This window comes from Lepus europaeus, chromosome 20 (assembly GCF_033115175.1).
Source record: "Lepus europaeus isolate LE1 chromosome 20, mLepTim1.pri, whole genome shotgun sequence".
Lineage (NCBI taxonomy): Eukaryota > Metazoa > Chordata > Mammalia > Lagomorpha > Leporidae > Lepus > Lepus europaeus.
In genome coordinates, this window is record NC_084846.1 from 55,042,746 (window position 1) to 55,063,603 (window position 20,858).

The window sequence follows — 20,858 nt, forward strand, 5'->3', positions numbered from 1 at the left end:
GGGAGTGCAGTGGAGGATGGCCCAAGCACTTGGGCCCTGCACCCCATGGGAGACCAGGAGAAGCACCTGGCTCCTGCCATCAGATCAGCGCAGTGCGCCGGCCGCAGCGCGCCAGCCATTGGAGGGTCAACCAACGGCAAAAGGAAGACCTTTCTCTCTGTCTCTCTCTCTATCCACTCTGCCTGTCAAAAAAATTAAAAAAATAAAAAAAAAAAAAGGAAGGAAACTCAAACCTGATTCAGACTAGACAAGGCAAACACCTGTTTTTTCAACTTAAAAGAGCTCATCAGAGCTCAGAACCTTGCCCTCGGGACTCACTATGTCCTGCAATTTTTTCATAGCTGACAGTACTTTTTAAAAATATAAATGCTTGTGGCTGGCACTGTGGCATAGCGGGTAAAGCCGCTGCCTGCAATGCCAGCATCCCATGTGGGCACCAGTTCGAGGTTCCGCTGCTCCACTTCCAGTCCAGCTCTCTGCTATGGCCTGGGAAAGCAGTAGAAGATGGCCCAAGTCCTTGGGCCCCTGCACCTGCATGGGAAGAACCGGAGGAGGCTTCCGGCTCCTGGCTTCGCATCGGCGCAGCTCTGGCCTTTGTGGCCAATTGGGGAGTGAACCAATGGATGGAAGGCGTCTCTCTCTGAAACTCTGACTTTCAAATAAATAAGTAAATCATTAAAAAATATAAATAGATGTTGCAAGTTAAATACTATACAATTATCAGGAATTCATACTATGAAACATACCCAGTATCAAAAACAAGAACAGGTGAACCTACCTCACTATAAAACCTTTGACCTAATTTAGTTTTTTTTTTTTTTTTTTTAATTGACAGAGTGGATAGTGAGAGAGAGAGAGAGACAGAGAGAAAGGTCTTCCTTTTTGCTGTTGGTTCACCCTCCAATGGCCGCCGCGGCCGGCGCATTGTGCTGATCCAAAGCCAGGAGCCAGGTGCTTCTCCTGGTCTCCCATGCGGGTGCAGGGCCCAAGCACTTGGGCCATCCTCCACTGCCTTCCCGGGCCATAGTACAGAGCTGGCCTGGAAGAGGGGCAACCGGGATAGAATCCGGCACCCCAACCGGGACTAGAACCCGGTGTGCCGGCACCGCAAGGTGGAGGATTAGCCTGTTAAGCCACAGCGCCAGCCCCTAATTTAGTTTTATAAAGAAAATCATACTAAAGAAAATCCAATAAAAAACAGGCATAATCAATTTTAGAAAATTTAATTCTATATAGCACTATAAAACACACACTTATTTCTGTATCTCTTCACAAAGACCACTTTTCATTTTTCCCTTTCACTAGTTTTTAGTTGCTTTATAGCAATACTCACCCTAATATCCTGTTCATTCCATGTCTAGCAGCGTAGTGCAGTGGGGTATTGTGCTGGTAGGGCTCCCCGTAAGATGTATTTGGATCAAGGGATTCTTTCAGCTGAGGGTTGTTTTCATATATTTGGCAGGCCAGGTTTTCATCACCATTGATAAGTGCTTTACGGAATTTGGTGGTTGTGTTTCCCATGTTTTGTTTTGTTTTGCTTTGCTTTTCTGATAGGCAGTGGCACTTCTATCCTTCCTCCTTCAGTTACTTCTTGAATGCTTCTGCAACATGTTTCACATTCTAATGGAGAAAAGTTATTCACATTAGTCTATAAAACAATAATTAACAAGTCATATCCAAAAAAATCACAATTTGGAACATTAATAAAATCAGGGAAACACACATGAAAGGTTAAGTTATATTGTATTTTGCAAAATTTATCTTAGCCAAAAAAAAAAACTCCAAAATTTTAACATTGTTCAAATTAACTTCTTGTTAAACTGTAACATTTGCCTACATGGCAACTGTTAAGCTGTCAAGGATTGTACTTTGCACTATAAAAGTTATCTACATACATAAACTTTGCTGTTTTCCTCTTCACATGGGCAGGAAATGAGCCTGAGTTTTATGGTTGAATACACTTAAACTTCTGTATAAATTATGTATAAATTCTAGTAAATTGGTGGGATAGTAAAAAAAAAAAAAAGAGAAAGAAACTTTGTTCAAATAACCTCACAACAGGCATTAAACTACAATAAAGGAAAGGTGAAATTGCTCATGACTATAAGGCCATCAGAGAAGACATTCAAAATGTAATATGCGGATTATACAACATAACTGATCCTTATTCCCAGCAAAATAATAATACTGATTACAAACAGTGAAGACTCTACTGTTTCCTCTGTGACAAAGAATTCAAAACAAGGCTGAAAACATCAAATGTTTAAGTATTCTCTAGAAAGACACTGGGCCTTTGCTACTGAAGCATGTGAGGCAGGCAGGGGAGGTCCCAGAAACTCTGAACTTGGCGCTTGAAAATTCTGTATCTGCCTACACTATCTATGTAATTTCAAGCAAGTTATTCACTCTCGGAAAGCCTCAGATTCCCATCTGGATCGCAAGGAAGATGATTATTTCTTAAAGAATGGCCATGAGGACAGTAAACATTTAAAATATCTGGTATACGTTTTAAAAAAATGTAGTTTTCTAAAAAGGCCTCTTTTCCAGTGCTCACACCATCTGTGGCTGGGCTAGGCTGGAAGCCTGGAGCCGGGAACCCAGTTCAGTAACCTCATTATTTGAGTCACAACTGCTAGCTCCTAGCACCTACATTATCAGGAAGCTGAAGTCAGGAGCCAGAGCAGGGAATTGAACAGAGGCACTCTGATGTATAGCATGGGCATCTTAACTGGCATCTTAAACATCAGGCTAAATGCCTGCCTATGTATATTATCTACAGCAAAAAATAAGATATCTTGTGAACTCTGAAGGGTCTTTCCTAAGGAAATGGAAACTTCCAGTTGTGGTCTTATCTTCCCTGACTGAATGCAGTTCAAGTTACGAACATTTTGAGTTCTGAGTTAGATTAATGAGCATACAAATTTTTATTTACATTGCAGTACTACTTTAGTGTAAAGAAAAATAACTGGTAACCAATATATAAAAGAAGCAATGTTGGGGCTGGCGCTGTGGCATAGTGGGTAAAGCCGCCACCTGCAGTGCTGACATCTCATATGGGTGCCGGTTTGAGACCTGGCTGATTCACTTCTGATCCAGCTCTCTGCTATGGTCTGGGAAAGCAGTGGAAGATGGCCCAAGTCCTTGGGTCCTTGTGCCCACATGGGAGACCAGGAAGCAGATTCTGGCTCCTGGCTTTGGATTGGCCCAGCTCCACACGTTGTGGCCATTTGGGGAGTGAACCAGCGGATGGAAGATCTCTCTCTCTCTCTCTCCCTTGCCTCTCTGTAACTCTGCCTTTCAAATAAATAAATAAATAAATAAATAAATAAATCTTTAAAAAAATAGAGATAGAAGAAATATCTAAGAAAGTGATAGTATCACAGTAACAAGATACTGCTTTAAAAAAATCAATACTACTCTAAATGTGCATTAAATATTGCTTTTACTCATGGTGAAAAGTGTAAGAGCATTCAGAAGCCTTTTTGTGGCTTTCAGTTATTTTAAAGTCTGTTTCTCTTTAAAAATTGGATCAATAAGGCCTGAAAGCCTTCAGGAAATGCATCATTACAACACCAAGGCTCTACTCCCCTCAGATTCATCCTCACTAGTCTTGCCTAGACATGTGCCAGATGGGTTCTTTCATGTTCTCATAGCCACAGCTCTGATGCCTGAAGTGCCTGCTTCCTCCCTGAATCAAAATCCTTAGGGAGGGGCTGGCACTGTGACACAGCGGGTTAAAGCCCCAGCCTGAAGTGCCAGCATCCCATATGGGCACCAGTTCGAGTTCCAGCTGTTCCACTTCTGATCCAGCTCTTTGCTGTGGCCTGGGAAAGCAGTAGAAGATGGACTAAGTCTTTGGACCCCTGCACCCACATGGGACACCTGGAAGAAGCTCCTGGCTCCGACAGATCAGCTCAGCTCCGGCCCTTGCAGCCAACTGGAGAGTGAACCAGCGGATGGAAAACCTCTCTGTCTCTACCTCTCTCTGTAACTCTGTCTTTCAAATAAATAAAAATAAATCTTTAAAAAAAAAAATCCTTAGGGAATACTTGTCCATGTAACATATATTACATTTGCATAATTAACATACATCATATAGCCATGTAATACTGGGTTTATGTTTCATTTCTTTGTGTATGTGGATACTTCTCATAGACGGTATCTTGGGGTAGGCATTTCGTAGCGAGAGTAAGATGCTACTTGTGTGTGCCTGGGTTCAAGTCTTGGTTCTACTTCTGATTCCAGCTTCCTGCTAATGTGTACCTTGGGAAGTGGCAGGTAATGGCTCAAGTATTTGGGTCCCTATCACTCATGTGGGAGATCTGGACTGAGTTTCTGGGTCCTGGCTTTGGTCTGGTACAGCCCTGGTTGTTGTGGGCATTTGGAGAATAAACCAGTGGATGGGAAATCTCTTTGAGTTTTTCTGCCGCTGAAATAAGTAAAAATGAGTAACTATAAATGGTACCTAAAAAAAAAGAAAAATCAGACTTCAAAAGTTCATTTGCAGTATATAGAAATACAATTAAATTTATAGATTGACCTTGTACTCTGCAAACTTGCTAAATTTCACTTATTAATTTTAGAAGTTTTTCCTCTTCTCTTTTGCAGATTTTGGGGGATTGTATACAGTAAACTCTTATTATCTGTAAATACAGGTAGTTTTAACAATTTTTGCTTAATTATTTATCTATTTATTTATTTATTTAAGAAGAAGCAGAAGGAAAATGAGTGCTTCCATTTGCTGATTTACTTCACAAATGCCTACAACAGCCAGGGCTGGCCCAGGCTGGAGCCTGGAGCTGGGAATTCCATTCTGCTCTCCCACATCGGTGGCAGGGGCCCAAGCACTTGAGCCATCACCTGCCGCCTCTGGGGTTGTACATTAGCAGGAAGCTGGAACAAGGTGTTACGTTGAACTTGAACCCAGGTACTCCAATACGGGGTGCAGGCATCCCAAGTGACATCTTCACCACAAAGCCCAATGCTCTCCATTGCATGCTTCTTACTTCTTTTTCTTGCCTTACTGCATTAACTAGATGAATTTTAAAATTAGTGTGCAAAAGTTTGAAGAGAAACAGGATATTTGCACAGACTCAAGGCTTTTCCCCTAAGATAGTTAATAATTATAAAGTAAAAAAATAGCAATTTTACTATGGGTGACAATATCTTAACCAGGTAATCAAAAGGTTAATACCACTGTAACATATGAAGGTTCTTCCAAAAGTTCATGGGAAATACACATTATAAAACTATATATGGATTTCAAATATTTTTGCACCAAAATAAACTTATCTTTTAATTCCACTTTTTCACAAACTTTTTGACACAGTAACATCAATTATCACAACTTGATGCACTAAAAAAGGTACATAAAGCATTCTCTTGAAAATTTACATCTTTAAATATGACTATCTCAATTAATACAAGAAAATATCAGAAAGTCAAATTGAGAGACATACAGAATCACTGGTCAGTCCTCTGTTCAAGCAGTAGGCCATGAAAGGCAAGCAAAGACTGCATGAGTGGCCACTGATTAGTGAAGAGTAAGGCAACATGACAACCAAATGCCCAGTGGAATTCAGACTAAATTCCAGGGAGGAAAAGTGACATGAATGGAAAACTAGTGAATTTCATTCAAACACACCTGGTACAGTTGTCCCTTAGTATCACCTGGGGATTGGTGCCAGGACCCCTGAAAATACCAAAATCCACAGATGCTTGAGTCCCTTATATAAAATGGTGTAAAATTTTCATATAATTTATGTACATCCTAAATAATCTCTAGCATACTTATAATATTTAATGCAATGTAAACAGTTGCTATATTGTTTTTGTTAAGAAATAAATACCAGGAAAAAAGGGGTCTATATATGTTTAGCATGGATACAATCTTTTTAAAAAAGTATTTTTGGGGGCTGGCACTGTGGTGTAGCAGGTAAAGCCACCACCTGCAGTGCCAGCACCCCATATGGGTGCTGGTTCGTGTCCCAGCTGCTCCACTTCCAGTCCAGCTCTCTGCTATGGCCTGGGAAAGCAGTAGAAGATGGCTCAAGTCCTTAGGCCCCTGTACTTGCGTGGGAGACACAGAAGAAGCTCCTGGCCCCTGGCTTTGGACTGGTGCAGCTCCAGCCATTGCAGCCAATTGGGAAGTGAACCAGTGGATGAAAAACCTCTGTCTTTCTCTCTGCCTCTCTTCTCTAACTCTTTCAAATAAATAAATCTTTATAAAAAATATTTTTGAACTTCAGCTGGTTGAATTCAGGAAATGCAAAAATCCATGGATACACAGAGGTAACTATAGTCAACAGCATTGTACCAATGTTAACTTCTTATTTCTTATAATTAAACTATGGTTTACAGAAGATGATAACAACAGGGGAAATTGGGTGAGGGAAGACAAGAACCCTCTGTACCATTTCCCCAACTTTTCTAGAGATCAAGAAACTCAACAACAAAACAAACAACCCAGTTAAGAAGTACGTAAAGGACATAAACAGGCATTTTTCAAATGATGAAATACAACTGGCCAAAAGACACATGAAAAAATGCTCAGGATCACCAGCTATCAGGGAGATGCAAATCAAAACCACAATGAGGTTTTACCTCATCCTAGTTAGAATGGCTCTCATACAGAAATCAATAAACAACAAATGCTGGCAAAGATATGGGAAAAAGTGTACCTTAATACACTGTTGGTGGGAAGGTAACTAGTACAGCCACTGTGGAAAACAGTATGTAGACTCCTCAGAAATCTGAAAACAGATCTACTGTATCACTCAGCCACCCCACTTCTGAAAATTTACCCAAAGGAAATGAAATCTGCATATGAAAGAGTTATCTGTTTTCCCATGTTTGCAGCAGCTTAATTCACAATTGCTAAGACATGGAATCAACCCAGATGTCCATTAACTGATGACTGGATAAAGAAAATGTGCTATGCATATATACATGGAATACTACTCAGCCACAGAAAATAATGAAATCCTATATCCTACAACAAAATAGATGCAACTGGAAACCATTATGTTTAGTGAAGTAAGCCAATGTCAGAAAGACAGATATCGGCCGGCACCGCGGCTCACTAGGCTAATCCTCTGCCTTGCGGCGCCGGCACACCGGGTTCTAGTCCCGGTCAGGGCACCGATTCTGTCCCGGTTGCCAGGCCAGCTCTCTGCTGTGGCCAGGGAGTGCAGGGAGTGCAGTGGAGGATGGCCCAAGTCCTTGGGCCCTGCACCCGCATGGGAGACCAGGAGAAGCACCTGGCTCCTGCCATCGGATCAGCGCGGTGCGCCGGTCGCAGCGCGCCAACCGCGGCGGCCATTGGAGGGTGAACCAACGGCAAAAAGGAAGACCTTTCTCTCTGTCTCTCTCTCTCACTGTACACTCTGCCTGTCAAAAAAAAAAAAGACAGATATCATGTCTTCTTTGATATGTGGCAGTTAATACAGAATACAAAAAAGTATATGAATGAAAGCAGTATATTATGATTTGATTGTTATTTATAGCACTTGTGTACATTCCTGTGAAACAGTGGTCTTTCTACTTTTTACTTGTTCAACATTATGCTTAGTAGTGCATTAATCCTGTGATTATAAAATAAATTGAAAGTATGTTATTGAAAAAATTGAAAACAAAAAAAAAAAAAAAACAAAAAAAAGAAGGCCCAGTGCTGTGATATAGTAGGCTAAGTCTCCACCTGCGATGCTGGCATCCCATGTGGGCACCAGTTCACGTTTCAGCTGCTCCTCTTTCAATCCAGCTCTCTGCTATACACTGGGAAAGCAGTAGAAGATGGCCCAAGTGCTTGGGCTCCTGCACCCATGAAGGAGACCTGGAAGAAGCTCCTGGCTCTTGGTTTTGGATCAGCACAGCCCTGGCCATTGCACCCATTTGGGAGTGAACCAGCAGATTGAAGACCTCTCCATCTCTATAACTCTACCTCTCAATCTCTATAACTCTACCTCTCAAATAAATAAATAAATCTTTTAAAAGGTATATACCTCTAATTCCATAAGATACAACCCTTAATCTTTTTTTTTTTTTTTTCCTGACAGGCAGAGTGGACAGTGAGAGAGAGAGAGAGAGACAGAGAGAAAGGTCTTCCTTTTCCATTGGTTCACCTCTCAATGGCTGCTACGGCCAGCGCGCTGCGCTGATCCGAAGCCAGGAGCCAGATGCTTCTCCTGGTCTCCCATGGGGTGCAGAGCCCAAGGACCTGAGCCATCCTCCACTGCACTCCCAGGCCACAGCAGAGAGCTAGCCTGGAAGAGAGGCAACTGGGACAGAATCCGGTGCCCCGACCGGAACTAGAACCCAGTGTGCTGGAGCTTCAGGTGGAGGATCAGCCTATTGAGCCACAGTGCCAGCCACAACCCTTTTTTTTTTTTTTTTTTTTAATTTTATTTTTGACAGGCAGAGTGGACAGTGAGAGAGAGACAGAGAGAAAGCTCTTCCTTTTGCCATTGGTTCACCCTCCAATGGCCGCTGTGGTAGGTACACTGCGGCCGGCACACCGCACTGATCCGATGGCAGGAGCCAGGTGCTTATCCTGGTCTCCCATGGGGTGCAGGGCCCAAGCACTTGGGCCATCCTCCACTGCACTCCCTGGCCACAGCAGAGAGCTGGCCTGGAAGAGGGGCAACCAGGACAGGATCTGTGCCCCGACCGGGACTAGAACCTGGCGTGCCGGCGCCGCAAGGCGGAGGATCAGCCTAGTGAGCCGCGGCGCCAGCCCAGCCACAACCCTTAATCTTAATTCTATTACTATCATGGATTTTAAAAATTTAAGCTGGGGCTGGTGCTGTGGCGTAGCAGGTAAAGCTGCCACCTGCAGTATTGGCATCCTATATGGGTGCCGGTTCCAATCCCAGCTGCTCCACTTCTGATCTAGCTCTCTGCTATGGCCTGGGTAAATAGTAGAGGATGGCCCAGGTGCTTGGACCTCTGCACCCACGTGGGAGACCAGAAGATGCTGCTGGCTTCTCACTTTGGATGAGCGCAGCTCCAGCTGTGGCAGCCAGTTTGGGAGTGAGCCAGAGGATGGAAGATCTCTTTCTCTCTTTGCCTCTCCTTCTCTCTGTGTAACTCTCACTTTCAAATAAATAAATAAATCTTTTTAAAAAATTTAAGTTATATGTTATAAGCAAAAAATAATCTGTTTGAGTGCAAATGTTCATTAACACAACTGGAGGAACAGTTTAAATCTCACAAATAAGCAAATGAAATGTTAACTTGTAGTCACCAAAAACAAAACAAAGTACAAGAATGTAATTTATACTTACATTCACAAGAAAGCTGAAATTCTTGTAAGTATTGATTTTTAAATATGAGTTATATACATAAAGTCACAGGCATACAAAAGACTACATTTAAATCATCTCAGCCTGTCTTTCCAAATTTAACACTAAAAGGTTTTAAACATTCAGGGTTTATCGTTAGTACTCTGCTTTCCTTATTAGATTATGGGGAATTTATTTCATTGTTCTTGCCCAAGTCTTATGACTCACTAAGAATGAAACTTACGTTACTGAAGGCACATTAACTCGCAGTACCTCTAAGCAAGGTAAGGTTTAGTGCAGGGCTCAGTAAACTTTTTCTGTAAAGGGCCAGAAAGATAGGCAAGGTGGCTTTGTGAACCAGATAAGGGCACTTTAACAAGTTCATAAAAAATCCAAATCCTGAAAAAACTACGCATGGATTTCAAAATTTTTTGCACCAAAGTTAACTTACCTTTAATTCTACTTTTACATGAAATTTCTGAAGTATTCTTGTGTGCTCTCTGAAGCAACAACTCTACTGTGCTGTTGTAGCTGGAAAGAGACAGCACCTAAAAGACCAAACATGGCTGTGTTCCAATACAATGTCATTTACAGAAATAGGCAGGGGGATCTGGCCCATGGGACAGTGTTTGCTAACCCTTGGTTTTGTAGAAGTATAGCAGAGTAGAACAACTTGGGCTAGAATTTTACATCTCCTTCTCCTTTTATTACACATCACTTAAGCTTTCTGCACCTCAATTTTCTCATCTGTAAAACAGGGGAAGGCTACCAACTGTTCAGGATTATCATGATTATATAGGAAATACACGTATTACAGTGCCCAGCACATAGTAGGTACTCAACAATTTGTCCTTCTCCTACTAAGAGCTACAAGCAATTGGTAAAGGGTTGGTCACTGACTTCAGGAACACTCACAACTCATTCCTTTTACAAGACAGCAAGACCTTAAGAAAAATGCCATCATCTGCATGTTTTATATCAAGAATGCTTCATAATTGGTAGCCTAGACTTTACCATTTATTAAGTTCTGACCTTTGGCAAATTAAAAACCGGTATTTTCAACTCTATTTTGAACAAAGAATAATCCCATTTTCATTACTTTTCTAGGTAACTGCCAATATTATCAAAGGTCTCGCCTATGTAACTATACTTACAAACACTAAAGGAAAGGGGCACATAATTGGTTAAGTACAAAGCAAGGAGTAGGAGACAGATCTCACACTGGCAGTACATGCCACACACACACACATACCCCCTCTGGCAGTGAGCAAAGAGACTAAGGTCTGAAATGTTGCTAAAAATGAAACCTGGTTTAAGATACTTGGAGTTCAGCCTGCCAAACTACATAATACATTGGAGTCAATCATGGCTCTGCTCTTGGTGGCTTCCTGGAAGTTCATGAATACCCGCGGCAAACAGAAAGGTTTCTGAGAATTACAGGGTTCTGTGACAATGACCTGAGCTGAGAAACATCTTTTAACAAAGAAAGCAAGTTCCCTGTAGTATGAATTCCAGAATTAAAATCCACCTTTCTGTTATTTCCATATTTTAAAATGGCAACATTCAAAATAAAATGATTACAGAAACAAAGAAGTTCTTATTATCATGATGGTAAGAAACTCCAATGGCAGTTTAGTGGCCTGAGGTTTCTCTGTACCCAGAAAAAGGAGATATACCAACACATCCTGGCTCCTTCTGGATACCTTTTAGAGCTATAAAGCTTTCATGGTATAGAAAAGGATGCAGCAGTTGGGAAAGGAAGAAATGAAAACAGCTGCAAATGGCAGCAGCTGACTGCTTCTTTTTGCCAAACTGGCAAGGGAACACTGAGAATAGCTACCAAGAGGTCCTGAGATGGAAGACTGTGCAAACTTGTGATAATGCTACTGTATGAAACACCACTTTGACTTTTCTATTTCTTATTAAAACCTAATTGTCCATAAGAATCACAGCTCTCCACAAAAGTACACTTTTCAGATAACTCAAATTTTCTCTTGGGCAGTATTTTCATGCATTTGATTTTTCAACTACTCAAAATGTTGTGTATTATATCTTAATTCCCCCTTCACAACTATCATACAAATTTTGCATTCAGAAGTTCATATAGGGACTGAAAAAATAAACGTTTCAGGGCCTAATGTTATAACGCTGCCAGGAAATAGTTGAATTCAACAACTTTGGCATCTTTGGCTGTAATTTTTGAATGCTATATAGTCCTTATTTCAAAAACAAATGTACTAGAAAATGTTAAATTGTAAGTGTTTCTCTTGGAATTCGGAACCCAAGGTCTCAAAGTAAGTAACATTAGAGACACAGAGAAAAATTACTCATGCCCCGCAAGGCAAACCCTTAGCCTCAATCATATATTTAGTTAAAGATTGGCTGGCGTGGCTCAACAGGCTAATCCTCCGCCTTGCGGCGCCAGCACACCGGGTTCTAGTCCCGGTCGGGGCACCGGATTCTGTCCCGGTTGCCCCTCTTCCAGGCCAGCTCTCTGCTATGGCCCGGGAAGGCAGTGGAGGATGGCCCAAGTGCTTGGGCCCTGCACCCGCATGGGAGACCAGGAGAAGCACCTGGCTCCTGCCTTCGGTTCAGCGCGATGCACCGGCCACAGCAGCCATTGGAGGGTGAACCAACGGCAAAGGAAGACCTTTCTCTCTGTCTCTCTCTCTCTCACTGTCCACTCTGCCTGTCAAAAAAAAAAAAAAAAAAAAAAAAGATAAAGATTATATACTGGAAGCTTAGAAATTTGTAATCAAATATTGTTATAAAAGAGAATCATTCATTTTTACTATCTGTAAGCAATATTAAATACCTGAAATTTTAAACAAGTAAGTTGTAATTGGAAGTTTTATGTTTACACTTCAGGGAACTGAATGCCTCCCAAACATCTCTCTAGTAATTATGTAGATACAAAACTCAGGACAAGCGTACAAAATCATATTCAAAGAGAACAATCCTCCTTCGAAAACTAATTAAAAAGAACAAATACAAATTTGCTACAATATAAAACTGTTTAAATTATCTCCACTGGAAGACTCCACTCCATCTGCCACCCACTGTGTTAGGGTCAGTGAGTCTTTCTGGCTTTGCAGCATCGTCCACTGTAAGGCACTCTATTAAAATTATTATTGCTATGGGAAAAAAAGCTTAAAGTACTATATTTTCTCAGAGTATAAAACTATTTCACACCTAAGAGCTTTTTCTTATTTATTGTCCTGATGAACTTATCAAGTTAAACTACATTTATTCAATATTATATTCAGCCTCATTTTTCTAAGCATGGTCTATACTGTTATGTGGGAAAGAGTGTTAACACAGCAGGCTTGAGGCGCTATTCTTAGAGAGCTCTGTTTGAAATGCAACTGGACTATGCATGGCTGGTATCTGGGAATGCGGATTTCAGGAGAGTTCCCACCATCCCTTGCGTGGTTCAGTGTGTTCAAATTATTTGAACAAACAATGTGGCATATGCTTTGTAACACCTGCTTTCCTTCTGAGAATCTGGAAGTTTGGTACATGCTGATGAAGCAGGTGCCTATGTGATTAGCCTTCAGTAAAACCTTTGGGGACTGAGTCTCTTCGGAGACTATTTCACACACATTGTCACAACGCAAAGCTGGAAGAATCAGGCAAATCTCGTGTGCCCCGATGAGGCGATGGCATTTGGAGGCTTGTGTCTGGTTTCTTCTGGGCCTGGCTCCATGTGCTTTTTCCTCTTGCTAATTTTGCTTCCAATCCTTTTGTTGTAATGGGCTTTAGCTGTAGTTACAACTATACTCTGAGTCCCTGTAAATCCTCGAAGAGATTCACTGAACTTGGGGAGGTCCTGAGGGCCCCTCAAAACAGTGTTGTCCAAAATAGGATTCACCAGACCATCTAGAAAAAATATAGTGAAAACACTGATTGGGAGAAGAAGGGGTAAGGGGGTGGAGTATGACGAAAACTTAGGCGGTGGAGAAACTATGGAGTGACCCCTAGAATCAAACAGTGAGCTGCTTTCTGTTGTCAGAGATAAAGTTTTTCATGAAATTTGAAGATGACCTACCCAATGCCAGGAGAACTGACTTGCTGATTCAGCCCTTAGCTTTGTCTACACTGGCTACAGGTCGGGGACAGGAGAGCCAGGGGAACACATCCTGGGTGATGTCTTTGGTTTTTTTTCCTTTTCTATAGGTGGAAGGTAAAGGGCCCAGACATTCCCAGAGGTGAGCCCTGGGTGAGTCAAAAATGTGAGAGGAAAAAAGATTAAATCAACACTCAGGGTAGAGTCAAGATTTATTTATCTGAAAGGTAGAGAGAGAGATATTCCAACTGCTTGTTCACTCCCCAAATGGCTGCAACGGCTGGAGCTGGGCCAATCTGAAGCTAGGATCTTCTCCCAGGTTTCCCACATGAGTGCAGGGGCCCAAGTACTTGGGCTATTTTCCACTGCTTTCCCAGGCACATTAGCAGGGAGCTGGATTGGAAGTGCAGCAGCCAGGACTCAAACCAGTGCCTATATGGGATGCCGGCACTGCAGGTGGCAGCTTTACCCACTGTGCCACAGTGCCAGCCCTAGAATAAAGGTTTAGATACACTCTAAGAGAATAAAGGAGCAGGGTACCTTCCAATAATTTCTTTAGCCTGGTTGCTGTTCCACCGACCCCACTCCCCCTGCATTCTAGCCAGTGTAAACACCAACTTCTTACCCCCACCCTTATTCCCACATAAGTAATGTGCACCTATAAATGTGAAATTTACTGCTAGTGATTTAAATAAATTTATAACAAGGAAAAAGGAGGAATGTTTTTGCAAAATCTTTTTAAACATTGTGGCTATGGTACCTGAATGTATGGAATGGACATTAAACATCATATACTTAGAATTTCATAAATGCTACAGGGATCAAGCCAATCAAGAAAGGCTGAGGGCCGGCGCCGCGGCTCAACAGGCTAATCCTCCACCTTGCGGCGCTGGCACACCGGGTTCTAGTCCCGGTTGCCCCTCTTCCAGGCCAGCTCTCTGCTGTGGCCCGGGAAGGCAGTGGAGGATGGCCCAAGTGCTTGGGCCCTGCACCCGCATGGAGACCAGGAGAAGCACCTGGCTCCTGCCTTTGGATCAGTGTGGTGCGCCGGTCGCAGCGCGCCAGCCCCGGCGCCCATTGGAGGGTGAACCAACGGCAAAAGGAAGACCTTTCTCTCTGTCTCTCTCTCTCACTGTCCACTCTGCCTGTCAAAAAAAAAAAAAAAAAAAAAAAAAGAAAAAAAAGAAAAAAAAAGGCTGAGAAAAAAATGTTAATGGCATAAAACTCTTTTGCTTACTCCTACTGCTTTCTGCAGATAAGCAAAATGAAATTTAAACACTTGGAATATTAGAAACGGTAAGGCTCAGTAACTGGTCATTTTTGCCTGTTGCTGCCTCTGCAAAAGTGGAAACAACACAGAAAGAGAGGCAATCTCTAAATGCAGACACGCTTTGAATTGTAAACTAGCTTTTAGTCACTAATGAGCTCTTATGAAATCATATGTCTGACTTTTACAGGCTGACTTTTCACCACGATGTTTGTATTTTTTAGTGGGTCAATCTGGATTCTAAAATTGACAAGATAATGAGGGCTTAAGAACACCTTACTTGTCGGTTGGACTTGTCTGGCCTGGCAGAGTCTTGGCTCTGCTGTTGCAAAGACTGTTATCTTTTTTGGGATTTGCAGATCCTAATTGCCTGGGCCTGACTCTAAGCTAAAATATGATACTGCCTGATTGGACTGTCACAGCCACAGCACGAGTGCAGCTAAACAGCAAGTAGGCATTTAGGCTCACTGAACACAACTCAGGCTCTGGGATTGCTGCAGATTTAGGACAACTCTCTGTGGGACCTGAACTATGGAAAGCATTGACGGATGCCAGCTGGACTCTTTGGGTCACATCCAAGTGCCCACAGAAAAAGGCTCATTCTCTAATGGGACGATCTAAAATTGGGCTACTGATTGACTGCATTTTTGATACAGTGGCTAACTGCATTCCTAACTTGTGACTCTAGCCAAAAGCTCAAAGTTGGGGGAGGGTACACCACAGGGAATCTGACCTCCTTCGATCACTCCTAATAGACTAGATTCTAGATTATCCTTACAGATACATCACTACTACTGTGTGCAAGCTAATGAATGGACTGGTAGCCGGACTCTACTTCCCTCATCGTTCTCATGGTACACACACCTTAGTGAGCCACACTGATTACTAAATGCAGCTTTCCCACAAACGTATTTTCCTCCCTAGGTTGCTCACTAAATACCTGGCAGGAAAAAAAGGGGGAAGAGGGAAGAAGTGTGACTTATATAAATCCATTAAGAAAACCATTGAAAATTCGGACGTTCTTCCCAATAAACTCCTGAAAATACTATAATATGCCTTTCTGGTCCAACTGAACCAAAATATTTTCTTTTTTTTTTTTTAATTTTTTTATTATTATTTTTTGACAGGCAGAGTGGATAGTGAGAGAGAGACAGAGAGAAAGGTCTTCCTTGGCCGTTGGTTCACCCTCCAATGGCCGCCGCTGTAGGCGTGCTGCGGCCGGCGCACCGCGCTGATCCCATGGCAGGAGCCAGGTGCCTATCCTGGTCTCCCATGGGGTGCAGGGCCCAAGCACTTGAGCCATCCTCCCCTGCACTCCCTGGCCACAGCAGAGAGCTGGCCTGGAAGAGGGGCAGCCGGGACAGAACCGTCGCCCCGACCGGGACTAGAACCCGGTGTGCCAGCGCCGCAAGGCGGAGGATTAGCCTAGTGAGCCGCGGCGCCGGCCGAACCAAAATATTTTCTATAAAAATGCTTTTGTCTCTCTTGCACTTAACTTTGCTAGGTAAGAAGTTTGGTGACAACAAGAGACAAATGAAAAAGTATCCAGCTAAGACTGCTAAACTACATACAGACTTTCTAACAACAGCCGCAAAAACAAAAAACAAAACAAAAAAACCAAAAACCCTGGCACCCAGGAAGGCAAGGGAAAGGGTATTAATGATCTTTGTCTAATATAAGAACTGCATTTGGAAGGGTATTCCTCTCACCTAAGGAAATCTTCTAGTGCTGACTTTCCAAGTATCTGGAGCACTCTGAATTCAAACTCACTGCTGGGGCCAGGGTTGTGGCCTAGCAGACAAAGCTGCTGCCTGTGGCACCTGCACCTCAAATGTGAGCTGGTTCCAGACCCAGCTGCTCCTCTTCCCATCAGCTCCCTGCTACTGAACCTGGGAAAGCAGCACAGGATGGCCCAAGTACTTAGGCCCCTGGACCCATGTGGGAAACCGGGGAGAAGCTCCTGGCTCCAGCCTGGTCCAGCCCTAGCTGTTGCAGTTATTTGGGGGGGTGAATCAACAGATATAAGATCTCATTTCCTCTCTCTTTTAAATAAACAAAATCTAGAAAACCTAAGAAAACTGCTGGGTCTATGGCGACACCCAACAGCCGTGACCATGAGACAGCAGAGGGTGGTCCAGCTCCTGCACATCCACACAGAACAACTCTAGAAGTCATTCATACATGTGAGGCAGGGGAACTGGTTTCACAGAAACAAACACTAAACTGAATGAACTTGGACACTCTGGTATCCTAACAATTAAAAATGGTTTCCCACACAGATGAAGGGCCAGATGGGGTTTGTGAGCAGCTGGGACTGAGGAGAGAGGAGGCTGTGATTGGTGCCCCTATTCGCACGGGCCCCCACCTTTGTGAGCGCCCCGGGGGCGGCAGGGGGTCTCACCAGGCAGGCCCTCATGGCCTCCCCCGCCCCGCTCCGCCCTGGTCTGGGAACTGAGTCTTGGGCATCAGAGGGCCACTAAACAGGGTGTGCAGGCGCCCTGCCCTGAGCGGCGGATTCCGCTCTCCCTGCCCCCAGACCCTGCCTTCCTCCTCAGGATTCCTCCTCTCACATCCGGCTTCCCTCCCCCACACAGAATTCCTACCCCAGCCCCTGCTTCCCTCCGCAGACAGGACCCGCCCCTCAGGATTCCTCCTCAAGGACCCTGCTTCCCACCGGGTGAAGCTTTGAGTCAGGACAGCCGCTGGGCAAAACACGGGAAGGGACTTCTTATGGGGGCTTGGCGGGATTTTATGGACTGGGGGCCCTGTAGCTCATAATTTAAGCAAGTTAACCACTCCCCAATAAAAACAATGGAAATTGCTTCCAAGAGACTGCGAGTGCGGCTTCTGGAATTGTCCTTTCATGTGTACCCTATGAGGATGCTGCTTCTGCAGGCGCAGTTTTACTGTGGACCCCAACTGGTAGTATCTTTAAGTCTATTCATTTACACCAGGTAGAGGAAGGAAGCAGAGGGAGGTCTTGTCAATCAGTAAAAGAAGACTTCAAAAAGTCTGTGGAGAATGGAATTTAAAGATTAAAAAAAAAAAAAAAAAGATTTCTCAACATTAGTTCCATCAAGTTCAATGCAAGTTTGTCAATGTTGATACCAGTCATTTAGTCTCTGAAGAATCAAGAGTCCTGGAATCTAACCTTATCAACGCAGTCTTATATTAGCAGCTGAAGAAAAACAGGTGTTTAGTTTTTTTAAGATTAGGGAACAAAATCAGAAGGAATCAAATCCTAACTGTCAGATGGATGCCTAGCGATTTCCCATGGAAACTCTGGCCAACCTGTCCTTGTCTGATAAGAGGAGCACTGTCATGGAGAAGGAGGACTCTAGGGAAGCCTTCCTGTTGGTTTTTTTCTGCCAAAGCGTGGGTAACTTTCACCAACCAATCAGCAAATGCTATCATTCTTTGGCCCTCCAGAAACTCAACACAGAAAATGTTCTGGGCATCCTCAGCCACTGCTGCCGTGACCTTTGCCCCTGAGCAGTGTGCTTCTGCTGTCACCGGATCACTTCCACCTCTTGGTAGCTGTTGCTCTGATTGTGCTTTGTCTTCAGGTTTGTACTGGAAAGGCATGTTTCATTTTTCGTTCCTATCCTTCAAATAAATGCTTCAGGACCTTGATCTTACTTGTTCCAGATTTCCACTGAAAGCTCTGCTTTTGTCTGCAGCTGACTGGGCACAACAGTTTTGGCACCCAGGCAGTAAAATCTGCACCACTTTAATTTTTTAGCCAGAATTTTAAGTTGTGGTGTTTCTGCCATTAAGTCATCATCAATGAGGGCTAGATATTGTTTCCTAATAAATGATGTGGGTTGTCTGCTGCTGTGGGCTTCATCTTCAACAACATCTGGTCCCTTCTTAAAACGAGTTATCCAATAGTAAACTTCTGATTTCTTTGGGAAATTAGCCCCATAAACTTTATGTAAATCATCAGTGACTTCATTCTTCCTTCTAAGCTTCAGCATAAACTGGATATTTGTTCTTGCTTCAATTTTGGTTGAATTCATATTGATTTGGAAGGGTTTTTTTCAAACTACTGTTTTATCATTCTTAGTGCCTCAAACTAGACCCTGTTCAGACATAACAGTTCACTAAGAGTTTATATTGGTGCAAACAATGTTTGAGGCCAATATAAAGTTTTTATAACATACACATTTTTCATGAATTATTTGAAGACCCCCTCCCATGCATATTTTGGTTTAATTCCATTTCAGAGTGTTGCATCCCCTTAGCTTTATTATTTTTTTTTATTTTTATTTTTGACAAGCAGAGCAGACAGTGAGAGAGACAGAGAGACAGAGAGAAAGGTCTTCCTTTTGCCGTTGGTTCACCCTCCAATGGCCGCTGCAGCTGGTGCATCGCGCTGATCCCAAGCCAGGAGCCAGGTGCTTCTCCTGGTCTTCCATGAGGGTGCCGGACCCAAGGACTTGGGCCATCCTCCACTGCACTCCTGGGCCACAGCAGAGAGCTGGCCTGGAAGAGGGGCAACCGGGACAGAATCTGGCGCCCTGACCGGAACTAGAACCCGGTGTGCTGGCGCCACAGGCGGAGGATTAGCCTATTGAGCCGCGGCGCCAGCCTCCCCTTAGCTTTATGTCCCTGTCTTTTCGGCCATTTTTGCCAGGTTAATACACCTATGTGTTATTCTTGTAATTTAGGGTTGGATTAATTTTCGTTGTGTAGGACTGCCCCTCACGTTTGGCAATACTGTCTCTGCTCTATGTCTAATAAATATCTATAGTGCTTCCCAGATACTGTTATAATTAGAAAAAAGGAAACATACAAGTATTTTCAGATATTCTGGTGGGATGGGCATAGGTAGCATCACCCCCAAACAAGAACAATAGTTTTAAAATATCTACCTAGGGCCAGTGTTGCGGCATAATGCTAGCATCCCATATGGGCACTTTCTGAGTTCCGGCTGCTCCACTTGTGATCCAGCTCCCTGCTAACGTGCCTGGGAAAGCAGTGGAAGATGGCCCAAGTCCTTGGGCCCCTGCACCCATGTGGGAGACCCAGATGAAGCTCCTGGGTCCTGGCTTCAGATAGGCCCAGCTCCAGCCTTTGTGGCCATTTGAGGAGTGAACCAGTGGATGTTAGATCTCTCTCTCTCGATCCCTCTCTCTGTAACTCCGTCTTTCAAATTAAAAAAATAAATCTTAAATAAACAAAAACCAAAGTAATATTTAAGTCTTTGAATTATACTCCATAGTAATCATAGACGACAGGAAACTTATTCAGTATACTCCTGAAACCCCACTAAATGAAAACAATTAAAGAGAAAAGGATAAATGTACAAGGTCAAAAAGAGTAAGAGAAACCACAGCAGATGAAAGACTTCAAAAAAATCTTTGAAAAGTTGAAAATTAATACACAAAAGGCAGGGCTACCACTGTGCCACAGCGGGTTAAGCCGCCATCTGCAGCACCAGCATCCTATATGTACTGGAACTGGTTTGAGTCCTGGCTGCTCCACTTCTGATCCAGCTCCCTAATAACGTGCCTGGGAAAGCAGCAGGAGATAGCTCTCACCCACGTGATCCGGAAGAAGCTCCTGGCTCCTGGCTTGGGATCAGCCCAGCTCCCACAGTTGCAGCCATTTAGGGAATGAATCAGAGGATGGAAGACCTGCTCCCCCACCCCCCAAATGTAACTCTACCTCTCAAATAAATAAATAAATAATAATAAAAACTTAAAAAACTTTAAAAACTGAGTGGTTTGGCCTAGTGGTTAAAATGTAGTTGGATACCTGCATTCTACCCTGGAGTACCTGGGTTCGAGTCCAGCTCCTGACTCTAGCTTCCTACTAATATGGCACTGGTAGGTAATGGTGATGGCACAGCCAGATCCCTAACACCCACATGAGTTAACATGGGTTAGGTTCCTGGCTCCTGGCTTTGGTCAGGCCTGGCCCAACGCAGCCCAGGCCACAATAGGCATTTGGGGAGCGGGCAAGTAGATAGGAGTTCTTTCTAAGTAAATAAACATATTTACAAAATTATTTACAGTCACTTGGATATTAGGAACATAATGATAGCAATAGTTCAGGTGACAGAGGAAATTTAAATTCTTGATTGGGAATAGAAAAATTTAATGGCCAAAATGCTGTCTGAAACATAAACCAATCTTTTTTTTTTTTCTTAAGATTTTATTTATTTGAGAGTTAGAGTTACAAACAGAAAGAGGGAGAGAAAGAAAGGTCTTCCATCTGCTGGTTCACTCCCCAAATGGCCAAA

At 43.2% G+C, this 20,858-nt stretch overlaps 1 protein-coding gene across 5 annotated transcripts in view; it reads right to left on the bottom strand.

Annotated features, from left to right (window-relative positions):
- Positions 1 to 20,858, bottom strand: part of ANKIB1 (ankyrin repeat and IBR domain containing 1) — a 155,372-nt gene that overhangs the window by 110,924 nt on the left and 23,590 nt on the right. For 3 of the 5 annotated variants that reach the window (XM_062178059.1, XM_062178056.1, XM_062178060.1), the window contains exons 2-3: positions 9,730 to 9,826; positions 1,334 to 1,620 (exon numbers count right to left, since the gene is read on the bottom strand). In XM_062178059.1, coding sequence (XP_062034043.1) covers positions 1,334 to 1,521 — 188 coding nt within the window. In that variant the 5' untranslated portion in view covers positions 1,522 to 1,620; positions 9,730 to 9,826. Of the gene's footprint in view, positions 1 to 1,333; positions 1,621 to 5,644; positions 5,693 to 9,729; positions 9,827 to 20,858 lie in introns of all 5 variants that reach the window. The other 2 variants (XM_062178058.1, XM_062178057.1) reach the window with 2 other exon arrangements.